The sequence below is a fragment of the Nelumbo nucifera genome, chromosome 1 (genome assembly GCF_055504915.1).
Source record: "Nelumbo nucifera cultivar China Antique chromosome 1, China Antique-T2T, whole genome shotgun sequence".
NCBI lineage: Eukaryota > Viridiplantae > Streptophyta > Magnoliopsida > Proteales > Nelumbonaceae > Nelumbo > Nelumbo nucifera.
This window is the reverse complement of record NC_142649.1, coordinates 558,124-582,927: the sequence shown is the minus strand read 5'-3', so window position 1 is coordinate 582,927 and position 24,804 is coordinate 558,124. Positions and strand designations below refer to the sequence as shown.

The window sequence follows — 24,804 nt, the reverse complement described above, 5'->3', positions numbered from 1 at the left end:
CTTGCTTAAGTTACATAATTTACAAGATTGCCCTTAAATAGGCATCCACATCAACACTATACTTAGAAAACATAAACAAGAGTCAAAGGCCCATAAAGAAAAGGCCCAATAAGAAAACATAACAAGAAAGAACCAATTAAAAAGACACGAATGGGCTAGGGCCCATTCGGTCCAATCTCTCTACAATGTTCACAACCCTAAAAAGTCAAGGTTGCACTTATTTTTTGAAAACTCCTAGCTAGGATGCTTGTGTGCCATTTTGCATGATGTTTGTCTTACAAACTTCCAGCTTGGATAGTTGGGTACTTTGAGATTTATTCAAGTTGTTAGATTTTGTTTGTTTCACATAATCCATTCCTATCCTATTCTACAAACATATAAGGTCTCTTAGTTTGAAGTAGTGCATGAAAATAGAACCAATGAATTAATCACATGGAATGAAGTCGAAGAATGGACATTCATTGAATTGATGGTAAATCAAGTGAAGTCTCCCAATAGACCAATCTCAACATTCAATAATGATGGTTGGAAATATATTGTTGAAAAATTCAACAACAAACAATAAGTCATATACCCATAACCAATCCAAAAACAAATTCCATTGCTAAAGCCTTTCTTTCAATTCGTTTATCATATAAATTGTAAAACTTAGACATTTATGATCGACAGTGCATATTCTTCACAAATTATGAGATACATGAAATCAAAAAGTATCCACACCATGCCTACAAAAAGGCACTATAGGTGTGGATTGGTACTGTCCACACATTTTGTTCATAGTTCAAAACAATTGTAAACTATGGTGTGGTGATTGTCCCTACCACAGAATGTGGTGTGGATCAGCCCACACCCACCAATTTCTCATCGGCACTACAAAAAACCCCCTTAATAGAAAAGTATTCCTTCCGATTAGCTACAACTCCACCTGGAGTATAGGATTCAATAAAAAATAAGTATTCCTTCCAATTAGCCACGGTAAGTCTTCAGCTAACTTTGTTCAATTCGTTGCATTGTCTTATTCTGGAAGAAATAGTTTCACTCAGCTCGAAAGATTGTGTCATGTTCATGAATGTTTATTGGCAGGAGAGTTCCAAATTAATAACTTTTCCTCAATATGCAGGAAACAAATTACTTTTCTTATTTATTTATTTATTATATTGGATGGGGATTATGTACCCAAAAAGGGGGTTGAGCATTACTGAGATGACACAATCTTTGTTCAGAAATTGTCAGGTGCTGCTTCTAATTTCCACATTGAAACAAAGCACAAATACAATACCCTCAGTACAACAGGTAAAAGTGCTTGTCTCCTGTATATTTGATGAAAGAAAAACATTTCTCCTAGCACGAGAACCCAGCTATTTTCTGAACAAAGGCACTAGTTCAAGAAAATAAATAACACGAGTTAAAAGTGAAAAAGAATTTGATTAGTTATATATAGTTAAGATGAAAAATACAGATGACACTACTATCACCACATCGTTCAATGGATGATGAAAGCAGAGATTTGTTGCCCTTTTGCAATTAGACACCTCCATACAGCAACTCTCGAGTGATTCTCTCTTACCCCAAGGAGTTTGGTGGCCCCTTCGCCCGCAATTCTTTCTCCAGAGGATACAAACCACAAGATAGGGATCCCAAATGGGGAAAGGGACCCGAGAAAAGAAAAAGAATTTTCTTTTACAGTATCATACTTTATTGAATCTAACAAGAACTGGCTTATCCCCTATACCGTTCAATAAGTCCAGCCAAAAGAATCTCCTTTAAAATCATCCCTGTAAAATTGTTCCAGAAGGATTAGGAGGATCGCAGGGAGGGGATAAACGGCAATAGGAAAAAAAGCAGGGAGGATTAAAATTACATTAATATGCTCTACAAATAATGCATAATTTGTGAATTTAAGCAAGTTATTTTTACATTGGGGGGAGGTTGAGAGTGAACATTTTCATATGTTTTCTTTTATATCTTAACCTGCATTTCTAAATCCCATTTATTAGAACTAGTCATTTTCCAAACAAACCTATAACATCATGTACGCACATACATGTATGAAAACTAAAATATAGGATAGCCCCACCACTTTGGACAGAAATATATCAACGTTTGAGCGGAAAAAATATCTGATGCAGATAAAAAATAGGATTGTTCCTGTAAGCATCCGCAGCATACAAAGGATGCGATATAGAGGTTTAGATTCTCTTGGATATAGGTATGTATTCTAAAGAAAATAGATAAAATAAAAAAAAAAGGAATTACATGTCAAAACAATGCAGGTGTAACAACCTATCAAAAAAAAAAAAAATACAGGTGTAACACATAGTTGTGCAAGCTTTTCTATTTAAGAGAAGGAGAAAAGGTAAAAAGGATACCTTAGAATTGATCTAGGCAGGAAGAAGTGGTTCCTTCTCATTAGATCCAATACGATGACTAGCCTGGATAAAAGGAGGAAAAAAATAGAATATAAGTAATAGTCAGAATGAATTCCTAATGTCATTGAAAACTACAAATTAAACTGTTGTAAGAAAGAAGCAATGATCTTATGTTTATCTCACATCCTCATTTGCTCCTGCTGCCATATTTAAGAAGGATGAATCCTTTGACCTGATAAAACAAATGAACATACAAGTGATAATACGGAAAGATGAAAATGAAAATTAAATGAAATAACGAGACACATGATTGAAACAGTACACAATAAATCATGTGAGATCCTAAAGCATAATAAAGTTGCAAGTAGGGTAGCCTGTAACGAACTTAATTACATTGGGCTCAGATTGGTTCAGGTCCATTAAAATTTTAAAATGTTCTCAACCTAATCCAACCCAAGTTGCATCCATAGGGCATAGCCGATTATTCAGAGGGAGGAGGTTCCACATTACATTGGGCTCAGATTTGTTCAGGTCCATTCAAATTTTAAAATGTTCTCAACCTAATCCAACCCCAGTTGCATCCATAGGGCATAGCTGATTATTCAGAGGGAGGAGGTTCCACATAACATTGTATACTGCAACAAGTTTTTCTGGCATCATGTCTTTCCAGTATCATAGTTGAACTCTTATTTGTAAATACCATAGTGTACAGCCCGGCAGGACAATAAATTTTTCCCTAGACCAGTTTTTTAATCCCCCCACCCAAAAAAGAAAAAAGTCTGGCCCTAAATAATAAATGCACAGAAACATGTATAAAAATATAGATATAGAAATGAACTTGTTGGACATTTCCACATTCTGCCCAGATAAAAAGTATTATTGAAGATGCATCACAAATCAAGGAGGTGCTATCCATAAATAAAAGCAATGGAGACTTAAGACATACCTGTGATTTTGGATGTCCACAATTTCCAGATTTCCATTTTGCGGCTCATCCTTTACTTTTGAAAGAGGTGAAAAGAACTGAAGAAAGAAATGAGAATGATCTCAAAATAAAGGGGCAACTTTTTCTTTAGATAAATATTTGACTTCCATTACTTACCTGGTGCATTGAGATAAACACAATAGAGATTCCTAAAATAAAATTCATAGTCAGAGTATGGCCAAATAAAGCAGCAGATGCTATGCCTGTAAAAATTGTGGCAACAGTTGACGAATATTTCTTTAAAATTGTATCTGCATGCAATAAGAAAAGCTTTCAATTATAATGGGTATAACAGCAATTTAATTTTTTCTGATGGTTAACAGAAACATAACCTATTGCACAAATATTAATTTATTGCTCTTTCAGAGAACTAATGGTCCATTTGGTTGGTGGGAATAGGGGTTTGGAATTGGATTCCAGCCAATTTGGTTAAGCAAAGTGGGATTCCAATTCCCATTCTTGGCAGAATAGCAATTTGAGGGAATGGCCTTTCTGGACTCCCCCCTTGGGAATGGGAATCCCTTTAGAGAACTAATGGTCCTATTTCCCTTTAGAGGACACCAACCCTCCTTGAGAGTCGTGCATATCTTATGAAATCCGATTCTGATTCCCATCTGAACCAAAATGTACAGGGGGAATAGGCAATTCCAATTCCAATCCAACTGTGAACCAAATGGTCCCCAAGTGACAAACATAAATATAAATAAAAATGAAAAGTACAACATCTAAAATAAAACAAACCTGCATATTTAAAGAAAAATGAGGACAAAATTCCTTGTGCTGCATTATTGCATATTAAAAACATAGTTGCCTTTGAATGTCCTTGCAAGATATCAAGACTACTTGGACCTGGAAACATTAAAAGACAAGATTCAAGCATTTATTTCAAAATTCATCATATTTTATTCATACAGTAATTATGATATCCATAATGTTTCATGCACATATTTTTCCCTTGTTCAAGAATTATATTTTTTGACCAACCATATACTTTTCATTTTCCTCTGTCAAGTAACATAAAATAGAATAGCACATCAAGGAGACAATAAGAAGAAATAGAGATAACACCAAGATTTAACGTGGTTCGGCTTGGTAGCCAACATCCACGGGAGGAGAGGAAAAATATCCGCTATGAAAAGAAGAGACACAACTCTCTCTCTCTCTCTCTCTCTCTCTCTCTCTCTCTCTCACTCACTCACTCACACTCTTCCTCAAACCCTAATCTCACACAACCACTAGCTTAAATACACAAAAGACTGAAATATATCAGAATTACACAAAAACCCCATAATTTATCAATATTACAAATCAGCCCAAATACAACCAAATAAAATATATTTCTCAACATGCCCCCTCAAACTCAGGGTGGGAAAATCAGTTTGAGTTTGCAAGCAAGGATGTTAAAGCAACCTCCATGGAAATAGATTAAATATTGAAGTAACATCTATGAACCTTGAGATGTTGAAGGGACCTCTAAAGCAACAATTCACCAACACACCCAAGGGTGCTTCACACGTTCACCAATAAAGTTATCACCACACTACAAACCATTACCAACTCACAAACATCCACAACCTGAGGCATCATAACCTCTTTTCCAATTCACAAAACCACCACCAACAAACAACCACAGCTTGAGGCATCAAAGCCCCTTTTTTAACTCACAAAACCACCACCAACAAACAACCACAACTTGAGGCATCACAACCTCTTTTGCAACTCACAAAATCACAACCAACCACAACTTGAGGCATCAAAGCCCCTTTTCCATCCAACCACCAAACAAGAAACTACCACAACTTGAGGCATCATAACCACTTTTCTAACCAACCATCAAACGACCACAACTTGAGGCATCATAACTTCTTTTTCAACCAACTCACAAACAGCCACAACTTGGGGCATCAAAGCGCCCTTTTCAACTCACAAAACCATCGTAGTAGTCGACTACTACCTTAACTGAACATAAAATAGCAGAGCAATGGAACACCTCCACAGCAACCAGAACACCTTCACAACAACCAGAACACCTTCACAATAACCGGAACACCTGCTTTGATACCATATCAAGTAACATAAAATAGAATAGCACATCAAGAAGAAAACAAAAAGAAATAAAGAGAACACCAAGATTTAACGTGGTTTGGCTTGGTAGCCTACATCCACAGGAGGAGAGGAAAAATATCCATTGTGAGAATAAGAGATGCAACTCTCTCTCTCTCTCTCACACACACACTCACTCACACTCTTCCTCACACAACCACTAGCTTAAATAAGCAAAAGACTAAAATATATTAGAATTACACAGAAGCCCCTTTTTCTCCCATAAATACATACAAGTCCCTATAATTTATCAATATTACAAATCAATCCAAATACAACCAAATACAATATATTTCTCAACATCCTCTTTTCCATATTCAAGCACCGTAAATTTTCAAGACTTTGTCAAACTTCATTTTCTCAAGGACTTAACAATGTATGCAAAGAGGGTCACAAATCAATTTGAGGGCATTTAAGATTCAGTTTGAATTGGAAGGATAACTCATCAAAGCTTGGAAAAACAATTGGTATCAGCTGACTTGAGAATAATCTCAAATGATTCTATGTACCAATGATTTATGTTTTACCAGCACTGGCCTTCACATACCATGTTCTTTACAATGAAAGAATGAAAACTCTCTTACTATGCCAATTCAGTTGACTCTCCCAAAACTAATTATAAGTTTATCCATTTCTTGTCTATCATTTAACTTTTTATTTTTGAAGGGAGAATATGTGGCATTTGGTAACAAACCTAATCTGCTCTTAATAATGAAAAAAACATAAGAAAAACAGATGTGAAATAGAGAGAACAGAGAAGAAGACGTGAGAGAATAGAGAAGAAAATAAAAACAAGGGCTGTGAGTTTGGAAGAGATCATACAAGTGATCCCAACTGTTGGCTCTAAAGAATAGTAGAAATATAAACCAACTTCTAACACTCACCCTCAAGTTGGAGCATATATGTTCTAAAGCTCCAACTTACTACATATGTGATTCATCCGAGCCCGGTTTAACCACTTCATAAACAAGTCAGTAGCTGATCCTCTGACCTTACATAGGGTGTAACAATTTCTCTACTTGAGACCTTTTCCCTAACAAAGTGGCAGTCTTTCTCCATGTCACCACAAACAAATAAAGTGAAATATATGTCACATGTCCCTTATTCTAATGCAATTGGTAGTATTATGTATGTTATGGTTTGCAGACGTATTGACATTTCACATGCAGTTAGTGTTACGAGTAGATATATGTTTTGTCCTAACAAGAGACACTATCAGGCAGTGAAGTGGATTCTCAAGCACTTGAAAGAAACCTCAAATGCTTGTTTAGAGTTTGGAAGGAGTAGCCACAGTTTGATGGGTTATGTTGATTCAGACTATGCAGGTGATTTTGACAAGAGGTCACTTATAGGTTATGTGTTTTCAATTCGTGGTTGTGTTGTTAGCTAGAAAGCCACTTTACAGTCCACAGTTGCATTATCTATTACTAAGGCTGAGTATATGGCAGTCAGTGACTGAGGTGGTTAAAGAAGCTATCTATTTTTGAGGTTTGCTTGGAGAACTCAGTTTGGTATCAAAGGTTACTGTTGTTTATCTTGATGGTCACTGTTGTTCATCTAACCAAGGATCAAATTTATCATGAGAGGACGAAGCACATTGATGTCAGGTACCATTTTGTTTGTGATGTTGTTGAATAGGGAGATATTATTGTAAAGAATGGTGTTGCATACAACCTAGCTAGCATGTTGACAAAGTCTCTTTCTGTAGGCTAAATCCAAGCATTGCTTGGACTTAGTTGGTGTATGTAGTACTTGAGTTTGCCCATTAGGCCCTATGTGGAGAAGGTGGAGGGAGATTGTTATTTGTGTTGTTTGAGGGAATTCAAGCCAAGGTGGAGATTTATTGTGTTTGTGTCTTGAATTCTTTATTGCAACCCGCTTCATGACCCACTCCAAATCAAGTTGAGAAAAACCTGAAGGCAAAATTTCATATTGGTTTGTGGTGGTAGTGCACCATTGGGGGTGTATGGATCTGATCCATATTAAGCTTATGGGTCCGATCCAACTACGATATGTTATGTTGTGTTGGAATAGTTTAGTTTATTATTCTGTTTACCTTATTTTCTGTTTACTATGTTAAAATAGTTCAGTTTTATATTCAGTTCTATATTGTTTATACACTGTAAGTACCGCAGGGGCATAAGGGTCTTTTCCCCTTTTTTAAGTGACGCCCTATATATAATAAAATATTCTGGTGCCACCAGAACCGATACTCTCTCCAAAAACTCTCTCTTCTCTTCTCTCATCTATCTTCACTCTCTCTCTCTCTCCTCTCTTCTCCTTTCTATTCCTTCCATTCTTTCTGTTAATATGGTATTAGAGCGGTTCTACTGGGTTTGAGAGCAGATCGAACAAGTTTTTCTTCTAAATCCTACTATCTTTCCAGACTGAAGTAAGAAAAGACAACCTACGACTGAGACAATTTATTTTTTATTCCTTCTCCTTTTCTCTTGGTCATGTACCAAGAAAAAACCAATGAATCGAGACTTTTGAATGCTGTCAGAGAAGTTGTGAGGTTCTAACCTCTTTTTCTATGGATCGTGTGATCCTGTACCAGAAAATAGAACACCTGTAGGTCGTGGATGACCTGTTTTTAACCGTTTTGGTGTGATGGCACTGTTTTATGACCCCTCATGGTAGTCGGTGTGTTTGGGTGATCTGGAAGTTTGGTGGATTGTGACTGTTAAGGCAGTACAGCGCTGAAATCAACTTAAATTTTTTTTTCTTGGAGAATTAAAGCTGGTCTGTATTCAGACTATGTCTAGATTGCAATGTGTGCATGTGAGTTGCATCTTTGGTGTGTTTCTAGGACTGTTTTTTGGTGTCAGGAGGGATCTTAAGGTGTGTTGAGGCTGAATAGTGAATGGAACCATGTCTTCTAAGAATTCTGCAACTTCTGGGGTTCCTGGAAATCAAACTTCAATGGGTGGGGGGCTGGATATGAGTTTCCCCATGGCTGTAATTCCCTTTGATGGACTAAATTACCTTGAATGGTCCAGGGGAATTAAACTCTACATTACTGCTAGGGGGAAGATAGGGTATATTAATGGTAAATTGAAGGAACCAAAGGATGAAAGTGCTGAACATGACAGGTGGAATCAAGAGAATAGTATGGTGATGTCGTGGCTCTTAGTTTCCATGTTGCCACAAGTAAGGAAAACATTTATATGGGCTGGAACAGCTTGTGAAATATGGGAGCAAGCAAAATCTACCTATTCGGAGCAGGGGCATTATGCAAAGATATATCAATTGCAAGCTGAATCCTCCACTTGCAAGCAGGGGGAGAGGAGTCTCTCGGTGTATTACTCGAACTTGACATCAATCTGGAAGGAATTGGACCATTATCAAAGTGTGAATTGGAAATGTGATGAAGATGCAAAGACCTACAAGCCACTTGTCTCCCAACAGCGAGTATTTGCTTTTCTTTTGGGGCTGAACTCAATGTACAAGTCTATCTGGGTAAAAATCTTGGGCAGTAAAGACTTGCCTTCAGTCCAGGAGGTTTATGCCTTAGTTCAGTCTGAAGAGAGTAGGAGTGTGATGAATTGTGCAGAGGAGGAGTCGGTTGCATTGGCAGTCCAAGGAAGTACAAGTACAAATGGTGGGGGCTCTTATTTTTTTTGATAAATAAGAAGACAAGTTTCATTAATACAAAACTATGTAGTTACAAGCTTCCCACGGAGAGGCACGAGCTGCATCCTCTCCTAACAGCAGGAAGAAAGACAAATAGAAAACAAATTCAGTCTACAATTAATCCCAATACAAACTTTCCCTCTTTATCCCTTGCTTTGCAAGACCATCAGGCAGTTGAATTTTTTAATTTCATTCTTAAAACACCACACTATAGAGTCCGGGTTTTGTAGCCAGCTCACTACCACCTTGGAATCCCCTTCTATTATCAATTGTTCCATACCTATTTGCACTGCTAGCTGTACTCCCTGGATAGCGGCTGCAAGTTAGAGTTTCCAACTACTATGGGCCCCAAGTAAATAAGAACCACATTCCTGGCCTCAATCTTCAGTACCCCTCCCACCCCTGACGGACTTGGATTACCAAGACTACTGCCATTGAAGTTCAGCTTCAAGAAGCTTTTAGGAGGGGATTCCCAAGTCAAACTCACTTTAGTCTTTCTGGATGAACAATTAGCCACTGCTAACCAATTCCTCCAAATATCATTAAATGAGAATTGATGGAATAGGTCCAGTGATTTTAGCCACAGGACCACCCTATTTAGAATGCAGTCCTTCATCTCTTCTAGACTTCTCTCCTCTTGGAAAATTTTGGTATTCCTTTCTTCCCACATGGACCAGATCAGCACTGCTCTTGCACACCTCCACATAATTCTTCCTCTTCTGTGACGCCAAGGGAAGAAAGCAGGTTCAAAAATCAAACTTGCATCCGTTGGCCTAACCGACCTGTACCCAAACAATGAGAAGAGCCACTCCCATAACTTTGCAGTAAATGAACAAGATATTAGTAGATGGTTACAGTCCTCACCATGTGACCTGCAAAGAATACACCAAGAAGGTGAGAGACAGAGATAAGGTCTTCTCTTTTGTAGAATGTCTAAGGTGTTTATTTTCCCATAATGCACTTCCCAGCAAAAAGCCATAACCTTGATGGTGGGGGTTCTTTTAAGAAGGGTGATTTACAAAAGAGGGTGGATGACAAAGACAAACTATGGTGCACTCACCGTTAGAAGTCCAGGCACACTAGAGACATGTTAGGATCTCCATGGGAAGCCTAAGTGGGCTCAGGAATTAACTAAGAAATCAGCATTTGATCAGAGTAAGAAGTCGGTTCAGCAGAATCAAAAGAAAACTCAGCAAATGTGGCATCTCAAGAGACTAGTCCCAAGGCACTTCAGGAGCAACACTCTGGGTCTGATCCCAAGGAAGAGATCATAAACTCTTTTTGTGATCATCTGAAGTTATATGGTAGGACACTTCACCAGATGGATTCTAGCCCTACTCCTTGTACCTCATTTGCGTCTACATTAGGTAACTTTGCCACTGCATTCCATGTGTCATCATATACCTTTGATTCTCCTTGGGTAAACTCTGGAGCTTCAAATCACATGACTGGTAAGTCAAATTTATTTCAGGCATATAACCTCCTCTCTAGGAGAGATAAGGTGAGACTGGCTGATGGATCATTCTCCACCATAGCCAGTCAAGGAACCATCTCTCTTCCCCTTGGTCTTGCCCTTTCAAATGTGTTGCATATTCCAAAAATGCCAACCAATTTGCTTTCCATTAGCAGTATTACTCACTCTTTGAATTGTTCAGTAACTTTTTTTTCCTTCTTGTGTGTTTCGGGATTTGACCTCGAGGAGGATGATTGCATAGTTGTCAAGGCGACGCCTAGGCAACAAGGCGCCCTTTGAAGCTTGCCTCGCCTAATCGCCAAGCATTTTTCTACTCCCTACTATAAAATACTTTTTTATTCATTCTTTTTTGAGATTATAATTACAAAATATACATTATTAAACCAAAATAATCATTTTGTGTGTTTATATACTAATTTCTTTTTATTATTTTCTTATTTATTAAGGTTTAATCAACACAAACATTGCTAAATGCTGTATTGAACCCTCATAGACTTAAAAACCCGAACCAATAAGTAAGGAAGAACTTAAAATTTTATCTAATCAGCACATTCTCCTCTTCCATATATTCTTCTTCTTCTTCTTCTTCTTCTTCCTATAACAAAAATAAGGGTTCAGCCCCTATATTTTTTGAATTTTATTTTCCTTCTTCCTTTTCTTCTCATGAATATGTTGATTTTCTATACTTTAATATGAAATTTATACTTTTCTTATGAAAATCATGAATAATAATTAAAGAAATATGGTTATGGTACCTAGGGAACTACCCTAGGATCTATGTTTTTAACATAAAAAAATCCATCGCCTAGGCGACAAGGCACCTTGAAAACTATGGATGATTGGCAGAGAAAACATGGTGGATATTCTCTACGTGTTGGAGAACAAGTGGCTACAGAGTCTTTTAGTTCGCCTAGTGAGAGTCATGCCTACTTATGGCAGTCATCTTGGTCATCTTTCTTTAGAGTAATTAAAGCTTATGTTTCCAGAGTTATTTAAGTCTTTGCTTTGAATGTGTTTGTGTTACAGTGTTATACATGTCAATTGAGTAAACATTATAGAAGTTATTTTCCTTTAAGAAATAAAAGATCTAAATTTCCTTTTCACATTGTTTATTCTGATGTTTGGAGTCCTATTAGTCTACCTTCTGAGACTGGATATAAGTACTTCATTACTTTAATCAATGACTACTCTAGGTACACTTGGATTTATCCTATGCGATCTAGAGATGAAGTGCCAAAGATTGTGAAAGACTTTGAATGCATGATTTTTACTCAATTCCAGAATGAGATTCATATTTTCTAGTCAGATAACGCAAAGGAGTATTTTCACAATGATCTCACAGAGTTGTTTGCTTCCTGTGGTTCTCTTCATCAGAGCTCCTGTGCTAAGACACCTCAAAAAAACGGTGTTGTTGAGAGAAAAAATCGTCATCTTCTTGAATTTGCTCATGGATTATTACTCCATATGCATGTTTCAAAACGCTTCTAGATGGGTGTTGTTATGTGTGTTGCATATATCATTAACCATATACTGTCTCGACTGCTAGAGTATAAGGCCCCATATCAACTATTGTTTCCTAAGGCACCTTTGTCTTCTATTCTAATGTGTATCTTTGGATGTCGTTGCTTTGTTCATGACTTGTCCCCTACTCATGGTAAGCTTGATCCTCATGCTATCCCTTGTGTTTTTCTCAGTTATGATCCTGCTTCACGTAAGCACTATGTCTCCATGGATGTATCATTCTTTGAGAGTCAACCTTTTTTTTTTCGGTTTCTCCTCAGGGAGAGAGTAGGGTTAAGGAGAAGCAAACCCAAACCCAGGTTCTATTACCTCCTCTCCCTGATCCTCCTCCATTTTGTGTCTTCATTCTCCATCACAAGAACCAACAAAGTTCAAGAGCTGTGGAACCTAAAATTATGCGGCCAACATCATCAGACTCTCCAGAGGTAGGTCCTCATCAACTAGGTACACTTGTTTCCATTGATATGCCTAATCCCTTTAATATTGATCCTCCTGTTATTGATGATCTTGATGTTCCCATTGCTAAGAGAAAGGGTGTTAGATCTTGTACTACTATTCATCCTATCTCTCACTTTGTGTCTTATGATCATATCTCACCTTCATATCGTGTGTTCCTTTCCTCCATTGGCAGCATCTCTATTCCTAAGAATGTGGCAAAAGCTTTATCCAAACCTGAATGAACAGATGCAATGAAGGAAGAAATGAATGCCTTGCACAAGAATGACACTTGGGAGTTGGTGGATCTTCTTGAAGGAAAAGAACCAGTGGGGTCCAAGTGGGTGTTCACTGTGAAGCATAAGGCTGATGCTACAGTAGAAAGGTACAAATCCAAATTGGTGGCAAAGGGGTTTACTTAGGTATATGGAGTACTATGTAGAGACCTTTGCCCCAGTAGCCAAGATGAACTCTATCAGAATTCTCCTCTCAGTGACAGTTAATCTTGACTGGGAACTTCAATTAGATATTAAAAATGCATTCTTGAATGGCAACCTAGAGGAGGAGGTGTACATGACTCAACCTCCAGGTTTTTGTGCCAAACAGAAGGTGTGCGGTTAAAAAAAATCATTATATGGGTTGAAACAGTCACCTCGGGCCTGGTTTAGTAAGTTTCACTTAGCTATACAACAAATGGTATTCAAATAATGTAAGTCAGCTCATACTCTAATTGTGAAGAAAGGTAGAGGAAAAATTGCGGCTTTAATTGTGTATGTTGATGACATAGTGGTCACGGGAGATTGGAAGACTGAAATTCAGAAGTTAAAGAAATTCTTAGCCACTCAGTTCAAAGTAAAAGATCTAGGCCCCTTACGCTATTTCCTTGGGAATGAAGTTGCCCGTTCTCAAAAGGGCATCTTTATTTCTCAAAGGAAATATGTACTAAATCTATTAGAGGACACAAGCAAGTTAGGAGTGAAGCCTTCACCCATTGAACCTAATCATCAACTGGGTGACAGTCAGGGGGAGGCTCTAAGAAATGTGAAGAAGTCTCAGAGACTTGTAGGGAGACTCTTATATTGTCTATGACCAGACCTGGCATTGGCTATGTAGTGGGTGTCCTTAGTAAGTTCATGCATAGTCCTAAGAGTTGCCACTTTGAAGTTCCAGAAAGGATCCTTAGATATCTCACGAAGTTCCTAGGGGCTGGTTTGTTATTCCAAAACATGGGCATTTGAAAGTTGAAGTGTATATAGGTGCTAATTGGGTTGGGGTAGTCGATGACAGAAAGTCTACAGTGGGTATTGTACCTTCGTGGGAAGAAACCTAGTCACCTGGAGAAGTAAGAAACAAAGTGTGGTAGCTAGGTCCAGTGCTGAAGCGGAATATAGAGCTATGTCTCATGGAGTTGCTGAAATCATGTGGATAAAGAACCTATTAGGATTCATAAAAAAAAAGAACCTATTAGGCGAATTGGGTTTTGCAGTCAACAACCCAATGTCACTCTATTGTGACAATAAAGCTGCTATCAACATTGCAACCAACCCAATCCTCCATGACAGGACAAAACATATTGAAGTGGACAAGCATTTTATTAGGGAAAAACTTGTGAGTGGAGAGGTGTGCACTCCCTATGTTAGTTCAGGAGAACAACTTGCAGACATTTTCACCAAGGGCCTTTACCACATGTGGCACAGTGAACTGTGTGACAAGTCGAGCATGATTGGCATCTATGTCCCAACTTGAAGGGGAGTGTTGGAATAGTTTAGTTTATTATTCTGTTTAGCATATTTTTTGTTTACTATGTTAAAATAGTTCAGTTTTATATTTAGTTCTATATTGTTTATACACTGTAAGTACCACAGGGGCATAAGGGTCTTTTCCCCTTTTTTAAGTGATGCCCTATAAATAATAAAATATTCTGGCGCCACCAGAACTGATACTCTCTCTTCTCTTCTCCCATCTCTCTTCTCTCTCTCCTCTCTTCTTCCTATTCCTTCCATTCCATCTCTACTAATATGTTGTTTGGGGGATTTTTCTTTTATGTATCTTTGGCTTTGAAAAGTTTAATTTTGAGAGATTGGGTGTATTGGGGTTTGGGGTTTCTATGAGAGAGGATTTACACAACTCTGTAATCTCCATTGCTAATTTCTATAGTGGATTTCTGCTCCTCTGCCCGTGGACGTAGGCTAGAAGCCGAACCATGTATATCTATGTGTGCTTTGTTTCTTGCTTCTCTTTATCACTTATTTACTTCATTTTTGTGTGCCATTCGAATCTATGTTTTCTAGGTTTTACACAACAAAAACCATCTCCTTTTATTTACCAGTACGTAAGGCAGTTTAATCATCACTAGTAATATGATGATTGTCTCCAATAGAAGCATGATTAGACCATGTGGACAATGGGCCATGAAGATCATAGTAAAAATTGGTAGTGTCCATGCCCACAATGGCTGCACTAATGCACTAAGCCACGTCCTCCAAGGCTCCAACACCAAAGGTCCTCAGCCTCTAAAAGCACCACCATCTCTACCACTTCCACGGCCACCTCTCATTCCATGACCACCACCTCTGCCTCATATGCCTCCACCTCCAGTTGTGGCTAGAACAGAGTTTTCAAGTAGGGAAGAACTGCCATTCTATGGATTAGAAACCCTCCTAACTCTAGAGAAAACCTTTGATAGTGTAGGTATCTCACTACTACCCAAGATCTGTACACAAACAGGCTTGTATTTAGACCTTAGTCCTTAAAGAAATTGGGCAACATCCAATTGAAGACTCTTTTAAGACTAGCATACCAATTTCTTCACCTGTCATCTCACCTTGCTACAACTGAAAATAATCTTGATATAGTTGATAAATCCTTGTCACACTATCTTGTCCGGAGTATAATTATTTAGCATCAAGTTTACACTAATGTGGGATTCCATGCTATGCCAAAGACAAATCATGATTTGTTCATTCTCTTGTGCTCATTGTACCCTGAAGATCAGGCTTCTTATCCATAATATACTTAGTTTACCCCCTAGCAGTCAAATCTACTTGCTATAGATTTTAACCAAGGTATGTAATTTGCCCCATTGAGATCATTTGGATAGCCATACAGTCTGGCAGCACTATCACACTAGACTTAGTTTCACTCCCAGATGATGCCATAGTATCAAAAACAGTTTTGAAATATGCTTTCACTAATTTCCACCACAGCCTATTCACCAAGAAACTCTAGCTGCAACTTAGGGAAAAACAGAAAACACAGTTCAATCAACAGTCAAGTAAGGAAGAGGAAAAAGGAAGAGGAGAAGAACAAGAGGAGAAGAGAAAAGAATGAGAGCCCAAAAAAATTCCTTGCTGGCAGCACAGCTTTAGATTAAATACTAGGGCGACCGTACATAATAAAAGAAGAGGAAAAGACAAAAAACCCCTCTGTGGCATATATTATAGATTACATCACTCCCCCTCAAGTTGGGGCGTAGATGTCAATCATCCCCAACCTGTCACAAAGATCATAATGCCACAGTGAACATAATCCCTTACACCATGTTTGGTTTGAAGGAAAGAGTAGGGAAAGGAAGGGAAATGCAGGGAAACCTATACAAGATTTGTAAAGGTTTCCCTTCCTTTCCTTTCCTTTCCCTACTTTTTCCTTCAAACCAAACATAGCCTTACAGCTAGAGCAATGGTCTCCCCCTCAGGAGGATTCATAACAGACTTCCTATTCTCTTCAGACTGAACAAGTGCATATATCTCTTGGATAGACGGAAGATCCTTGCTGCCCAAAATCTGAACACGAATAGGTTCATACATGGGATTCAAACCCAGAAGGAAAGCAAACGCCCTTTGTTGTGAGACTAGTTGTCTATAGGCCTTGGCATCTTTTCACTTTCCCAATCAATGCTTTGATAATAGTCTAATTCTTTCCAAACTGAAGTGAGGGCAGAAATAATAGGTCGATAAGCTCCTTTCTCCCTACTTGTCGAAGATTCTGCTTATAGCTAATAAATTCTAGCATAGTGCCTCTGCTCTGAGTAAGTTTCCTTCACTTGGTCCCATATTTCTTTTGCTTTCTTGGCCCACATAAAATTCTGTTTGACAGATGGTAACATGGATGTCAAAAGCCAGGACATAATCATGCAATTCTCTTGGTCCCATTTATCGTATTCAGCAGTACCAACCCAAGGTTCCTTTATTTTCCCATTAATATATCCTTCCTTAACCCTAGCTGTGATATACAGCTACATCTCCTTAGACCATGCCAGGTAATTCCTACCATCCAAAGGGGTAATAGTCGTTGGAAAATTCATGGAATCATGACCACTACTCATTCCACCCTGATTCATGGTGGTTCCTGAGGTTGCAGAATTTTCAGTATTCATGATTTCAGTCCACACACCCCCACAAAAAACTACACAGACCTCACTCTAAGTGTTCTAACAGTCAGGATACAATTTCAGTTCTTGTAGTAACACACTTTGCCAGGTCAAATAGGCCTCCAAGGCTAATATTAAGCCACAAACATCAGTATTCTGCCGCTGTACTAGCCACCTGAACACTCTCACAGGTGTAGCAGATCTCCCCAAGGCTAATATTAGCCACAAACATTAGTAAACAACTGCTGTACCAGTCAGACGAACCAGGTCACTCATGACCTACAAATTACTTCACAAGAAAAATGGTTTCGGGATCATCCAACCCACCAAGGCATTAAGCCCACCTTATATCATTCGTTAAAGGCAAACCTTAACCTGTTCTTGGTATCAGCACCAAGAACCAAGAAAAAAAGGGTTTAAAAATGTCCTAGTTCAGTCTGAGAGAATTCTGGGTTTTCCAGTCCAAGACAAAGTAAGAAACAACAGAGAATAAACAACAGCCGACCTCTTAGGAAGATTCAACCAAACATCAACAACTTCTGGAATCACTTCAGTTCAGTTTCAGCTCAGAACAGACGAGAGAGATGCAGCCGAACAGTTCTCAGGTCCAAAACAAGTTTGTTTCCTTCATTCTCAGTTCACAAAAATACAGAGGAATCCTTCGACCAATGCAGAGAAGAAATTTACAGAGCACCGACCAGCTCTGGTACCATGTTTTCAGCAAGGAAGAAGAGAAAAGAATGAGAGCCCAAAAAAATCCTTGCTGGCGGCACAGCTTTAGATTAAATACAAGGGCAACCGTACATAATAAAATAAGAGGAAAAGACAAAAAAACCCCTCTGCGGCATATATTACAGATTACATCAAATTTCATAAACACCAATTGGATAAAGACTTTCTCATCTAATCACACTGTTTTCACAAATTACTCACCAAACAAACCATAGATTGGAGTTTCTAACCTGTACCATTCACTAACAGCCCCTCTCTGAATTGCCAGATAAAGAGAGTTTAGAAAACCACCAATGACTCACATTTCACCACAACCTGAGGCATCAAAGCCTCCTATACTTTGAGGGCAATCAGTCCAGTTATTTTCAAAGCAGTCCAGTTATGGCATGAAGAACAGACTAGGTCTATCACTGGTGCTCCGGTACCATGTGAACAGACCTAATCTGCTCTTAATGAAGAAAAATAAGAAACACAGATCTGAAATAGAGAGAACAGAGAAGAAGATGGGAGAGAGTATAGAAGGAAAAAAAACTAGGGCTGTGAGTCCAGAAGAGATTGTACAAAGTGATTTTATCTGCTGCCCTGTATTATTAATTTACTAATAATAAGTAAGATTACATGCATGCCCTTGTTTAAATAATAAAAGAACAACTAAACAATAGTGAACCAACTGTTGACTCTAAAGAATAACAGGAATATAAACTAACTTCTAGCAGCATTATTAAAGAAGAAAAGAGTATGCAAGTTTTGCTCATGCCTGGTATGTATGAGGATAGAATTTTTACAGTCCTCAACTCCAAAACTCCATTAATATCATGTTTACAAAGGAAAATAAATAGCAACCTGACATTGGGTCAATTCTGACACGCAACTGGATAATACTATGGGAATCATTTCGGAAGCTGACGTAGAGACCATTTGATGATGGCTTGTGTGGCTGAACCGAATGACTTATTGCTTTGTCTTGTGGTGCATAAAATGTTAAAATAATAAAATATTTCATGGCATAGTAATTGACTCAACTTTAGTTTCGTTACAACCTCTTTAATGATTTATTCACCAAAAGAGAAAGAAACAAGATATTCAATTCAACCATTCAAATGTTATCAAAAGACCCTTTAGTAGACTAAAGACAATGCATATTAACATAACTTGTCTGCTAAGTAAAACCAATAAGCCAATAAACCAAGCACTGGTTCCGACTTTAAAACATCATTTGTTCATACCAGAACTTGGGTATCCATACCTTTAAAAATAGCAGTTCCAAGAATTGCTAGGAAATTGAATATAGCACCATATCCATATAAAAATAGATTCTGCAAACCAGCCAATCATAACATCTAATTTCAGAACAAAGCCATTCAAAGTTTTCAAATATCCAGTGTCTCAGGCAAAACATAAGCAAAAAGTCAAATGATAGCAAAGGGATGCAATAGTAGATTGGTATTCATGTGATTGCCCAAGTTGAATTGAACTTAAGAAACATATTTGATCAAAGCATAATCATAATCCACTTCAGAATAGCATTATAATTCAGTGGGATTCACAAATTGGAAGTCACAAACTTCAACAGAAAACTGAATCTTTATGATGGATCATCTGGCATGTGTGGTGGAGCCAATATAAAAGGATCGTATCATGGTCCCTCTATATTTAAACATGGAATGATAATCTTGAGTAGTTAAATAATCATTTAGAAGAGAAGTGAAAAGTAAGATAACAAATCTACAAAACATGCCTGGACAATATTTTCCTTGGTAGGCACATGTTATAAATAGCAAAAATGCAACTGTACTGAGAACCAATAGTAAGTGTTTTAGAAGTGCAAGGAGCAAGAAAAGTATACAGAGAGAGGAGACAAGGGTCAAAAGTTGGAGAGGCAAAAATCATTGGTGGAAGCGCCCACTCTCTTACAATATAATAGGATAGCTAACACTGAGTAAAAAGACTAGCATGCCCCAGTGGCATGTACAGTTAGTATTACAACATTCCCCCTTCATGTGGAGTGCAACAGTAACTTTTTTTTATCAATAACTGAAAATTTTCATTGAATTAATAAAATGATTACACCAAATGAACCAGCAAGAGATGACCTCTCTTATCTCTCCCTGAAAACAGTGAAATGAAAGTATCTTCAATTACAATTGAGCCCAAAAAAGCTGAGTTTTACTCGTCCCCTGTCTAGCAAGAGTATCCACAAATGAATTTGCACTTCTTTTCACCCATTGTACTCTCACCTCTAAACTCTGTGTTAACCATTTGATCTTCTTCTTTTTGTAATTATTATATAACCAATAACTCGGTTCTTCATTTTGAAGCCAATTCACCACCAATTTTTAATCCCTTTCAATTATCAGCTTCCTAATATATAGAGACACAGTTCTTTGTACTCCTTTCACTGCTGCCAATACCTCTGCCCAAGAGAATCACCTTTTCCAGCTGGTCCAGAGTATAAAGCCACAACTCTACCAGCATCAACTCTGAAAACTCCTATTCCAGAAATTCTCGGGTTACCCAAACAACTTCCATCAAAATTTAATATGATAAATCTTCTCTCCGGTGCAGTTCAGCTAACTGTAATGTAATGACTGTTTTAACAGGATCAGATTCTGCCACGTCTTTCCAATTCAGCATGATGTCATCTACTGAGAATGACGAAAATAGATCCACGGTCCTCACCCAATGAACCACCTTGATCATGATAGTGTCTACAATATCAATCTTGCTTCTTTCTTTCTCTGAGACAATAAAGCTAGAAGAAAATAGGCCTTGCATATTAGCAGGGGGAGTCCACCTGCACCCAAACAAGGAAGAGAACCAATCCCATAATTACATGAAGAAAAAACACGAGATTAATGTCATAGCAAGTCTCACTGTTGGTTTTGCATAACACACACCATTGAGGACAGAGGGACCAATTAGGTCTCTTTATTTGAAGCAGGTCACAGGTATTGATTTTTTCCCCCAAAAAACTTCCAATAGAAGGTCTCAATCCTTGGAGGAATGGGTTGACAGAATCTCTTTGACCAGAAAAGAAGGGCCAACTAGGAGAGAAGGTTGGGATAGAGCCTTAAAGACAGAATCACAAGTAAAGGATCCGGAAGGGAAGTCCAAATTCCATGGTCATGGCTTTACGGATCCACAAAAACCCTGGAGAGGATATTGATAAGGTCAACCACCCTATTCAAGTCGCCCTCCTTAACACCCCTTCTAAATCCCATATCCCAATCCAACCCTGAAGTGAGATAGAGTGGGTACAAAAAGAAGAGACAAGCTGGTTTTTGAAGTTTGAGAGGCCGTATAGGGGAGTCCCCTACCTAAGTATGTTCCCAAATTTTGAAAAATTCCCCATTGCATACCTCATACCTGATATAAGGAAGGCAAGATTGTGTTGATATCTTTCTGAGAAGCACAGGAAGCCTTAGAAAATGTTCCAAAGTCCCATCCATTTGCTGAGAGCCCATGGATACTCTTCAAAACATTCACCCACAACATTTTTTTTAGTAGGTAGTCTCCTATTTTCCCATTAAAGTCATGTTCCTCCTCTCAATATTCCTAATTTCTAACCCTCCCAAAGATTTTATTTTACTGACCTGCCCCCTATTAACCTTGTGATCTTTCCTTCCATCACCTAGCTCCCACAGAAAATCTCTCATCATTTTCTCTTTCTAATCATCTTTCTAGGAGCCTTGAAAACTGACAACTAATAAACTGGTAAGTTTGTGAGGGCAAATCTGATTAAAGTAATCATTCCACCTAAAAACTGACAACTAGCAAGTCTCTTAGCAAACCCTTCCACCACCAGGTCCCAAAAGCTAACACTCCTAGGATTTATATCCTAGAGGTAGCCCTAGGTGTTTAAGTGGCCATTGTGACACTTCACACCCCAACATAGCTGCAAACTCCTCCAACTCCCTTACCATAAGGATAACCCCTGCAATGCAACTCTTATTAAAATTTACCTTAAGATTTAACACTTGTTCAAAGAGTTGAACAAAAAAGAATTGTATTCGGCCAGACTAGAAGAGAGAATGTGAAAAATCACTCTCCTAGCCGAAAGAAAGACAATTTTGTCCCTCATAGAAAATGGGACACATAACTTAAACTCAGATACAATAGACCTTTCACTTTCAAGAAGATACACCAGAATGACCAAAATACCCCTGACTCGAACATTCTAACACTCACTCTCCTAGCCGACCCACTTGAATTTTATTCATAAAACTTAGAGTAACAAGAAAGACAATTTTGTCCCTCATAGAAAATGGGACACATAACTTAAACTCAGATACAATAGACCTTTCACTTTCAAGAAGATACACCAGAATGACCAAAATACCCTTGACTCGAACATTCTAACACTCCCCCTCAAGCTGGAGAGTATATATCATATAGTCCCAGCTTGTTACAAATGTAATCTATTCTTCCCCGAGACAATCCTTTTGTGAAGAGATCTGCCCACTGATTTCATGAGCTCACATGAGATGTAGTTATTACCCCACTTATCACTTTCTCTCTCACAAAGTGAAAATCCACCTCAATATGTTTAGTTCTTTCATGGAAGACGGGATTGGATGAGATGTGAACAGCAGCTTGGTTATCACAGTATAGTTTCATGGGTTTGTCAATTGAGAAACCCATCTCCTGTAGTAAGTTCTTCAACCATACTAGTTCACATGTGGTATGGGCCATAGCCCTGTACTCTGCTTCTGCACTACTTCTTGCCACCACTGTTTGCTTCTTGCTCTTCCAAGTTACAAGATTGCCACCCAGGAAGGTACAATACCCTGTGGTTGACCTCCTGTCTGATATAGAGCCAGCCCAGTCAGCATCTATGTACCCTACTATCTCAAGAGTTCCTCCCTTTTGGTATAACAAACCACGACCTGGAGCACCCTTTAGGTACCTAACAATTCTCAGAACAACTTCCCAGTGAGGAACCCGGGGATGTTGCATAAACTGACTCACCACACTCACAACAAATGATATATCTGGTCGGGTAATGGTCAGGTAGTTCAACTTTCCCACCAACCTTTTGTATCTTCCAGGATCATCAAACTCTTCACCTGCATCCACACTTAACTTGGCATTGAGTTCCATAAGAGTCTCTGCTAGTTTAGCACCTAACAACCCTGTTTCTTCAAGTAGATCAAGAACATATTTTCTCTGACATAGGTTGATCCCCTGTTTTGACCTCACAACCTCTATTCCTAGGAAATACTTTAGCTTCCCTAATCTTTCGTATTGAAGTGGTCCTGTAAGAATTTTTTTAGCCTGTCAATTCCATTGTTGTCACTTCCAGTTATGACAATATCATCCACATACACGACTAGCAAGATTTTCCCATCCTTTGAGTTATAGCTGAACACATAATGATCAACCTGACACTGTTTCATCCCAAAGACCTTCACCACTTCACTGAACCTGCAAAACCATGCACGTGGAGATTGTTTCAGTCCATAGATTGCCTTTTTAAGCCTGCACACCTTTACCAGCCTCCCCCTGAGCAACAAACTCTGGTGGTTGCTCCATATACACCTCCTCAACAAGATCACCATGTAGGAAGGCATTTTTTATGTCAAGTTGTACGAGAGGCCAATCATACATAGTAGCTAATGAGATCAACACCGGGACTGAACCAATTGTAGCCACAAGAGAGAATGTCTCCATATAGTCCACACCATATAACTGAGAATAGCCCTTGGCCACTAACCGTGCCTTCAATCGTTCCACACTGCCATTAGGAAGATGCTTCATTGTATAGACCCATTTATACCCAACAGTGTGCTTATCAGGAGGAAGGGTGGTGAGTTCCCACATGTGATTATGTTGTAGAGAAGAGAGTTCTTCTCCCATGGCTTGCCGCCACCCTGGGGAGGTAAGGGCTTCCTGTACAGTCTTGGGAATGGGAACCGATGAGAGGAATGATATAAACTTGCAATGAGAAGCAGAAAGGTGAGCAGTGGAAACATAGTCTGAAATGGGATGAGAAGTACAAGTACGTTTACCTTTCCGCAAAGCAATAGGGAGATCAAGATCTGAGGGAGAAGGAGCAGTAGTGATTACACACAAGGCCTAGGGGTTCACTTTTAAGCATTTAGAATCATAGATATGTCAGCCACCACAACACAACCACCACCACACCACTGCTGTCGTGGACATCAGCAGTCTACTACTCTTCTTTCAGCACACATGCGAGCAAGAAAACAAAGGAACATGATTGATATGTGTATCAGTTTCACCTAGCACCACAACAACCAACTTTTGAAGCACAAAAATTAGCATTCACGGTCCATTTCTGAACACACGACAGCAGTGTCCATACCTGTATACGTCCAGCCCTCTTCGTACACTGAATAGAGGGTCTAGTATACCACTTCAACGACCACCACAGCACCGGCCAGAGGCATTCTCACCTCCAAGCCCTCAAAACGGCAACTCCTTTTCAGCCCTTTATCGAGTCTTCAATTAGGTCAGCTGTAGGATGATGAAACTTACTGTGAAACTGGCGGCAAACCCAGGAAGAAGACAGCAGCAAGAAAACATGAGACCTTATTGCTCTGATACCATGTGAATAAACCCTAGTTGATTCTAGGTCAAAGTAGAGAAGAAGAAAGAAGAAAGAAAAGAGAAAGAATAAGAAGAAGGAGAGAAGAAGAGTATTCGGCCAGACTAGAAGAGAGAATGTGAAAAATCACTCTCCTAGCCAACCCACTTGAATTTTATTATAAAACTTAAGAATTACAACGAAAGACAATTTTGTCCCTCATAGAAGATGGGACACATAACTTAAACTCAGATACAATAGGCCTTTCACTTTCAAGAAGATACACCAGAATGACCAAAATACCCCTGACTCAAGCATTCTAACAGAAGTGTTGTTTCCAGACTTATTCAAAGGTGTTTCAAGTCAAGAGTTAATCAGTGAAGTCTGTCAACTATCAAAGCAATGTAGAATTCTTTATTCAACTTCTAGTAATGAAATTCAAACTTCTTTTGACTTAGTCCACTCTGATGTTTGGGATCCCTCTCCCATTATTTCTGATGATGGCTTTCAATACTTTATCAGTTTTATTGATCACTATTCTCAATGCACATGGATCTACTTATTAAAAGCAAGAGATGAAGTGCCGCGGATAACCATGACATTTTGCAAAATGATTGAAACACAATTTGGCAAGAA

The 24,804-nt window shown here is 38.5% G+C and overlaps 1 protein-coding gene across 4 annotated transcripts in view; it reads right to left on the bottom strand.

Annotated features, from left to right (window-relative positions):
- Positions 1-1,405: 1,405 nt before the first annotated feature.
- Positions 1,406-24,804, bottom strand: part of LOC104586080 (CMP-sialic acid transporter 2-like) — a 65,609-nt gene continuing 42,210 nt past the window's right edge. For all 4 annotated transcript variants that reach the window (XM_010243194.3, XM_010243192.3, XM_010243193.3 and 1 more), the window contains 7 exons: positions 18,868-18,937; positions 4,096-4,203; positions 3,472-3,605; positions 3,316-3,392; positions 2,553-2,601; positions 2,370-2,432; positions 1,406-1,775 (listed from right to left, as the gene is read on the bottom strand). In XM_010243194.3, the coding sequence (XP_010241496.1) occupies positions 2,382-2,432; positions 2,553-2,601; positions 3,316-3,392; positions 3,472-3,605; positions 4,096-4,203; positions 18,868-18,937 (489 nt within the window). In that variant the 3' untranslated portion in view covers positions 1,406-1,775; positions 2,370-2,381. The remainder of the gene's footprint in view (positions 1,776-2,369; positions 2,433-2,552; positions 2,602-3,315; positions 3,393-3,471; positions 3,606-4,095; positions 4,204-18,867; positions 18,938-24,804) is intronic.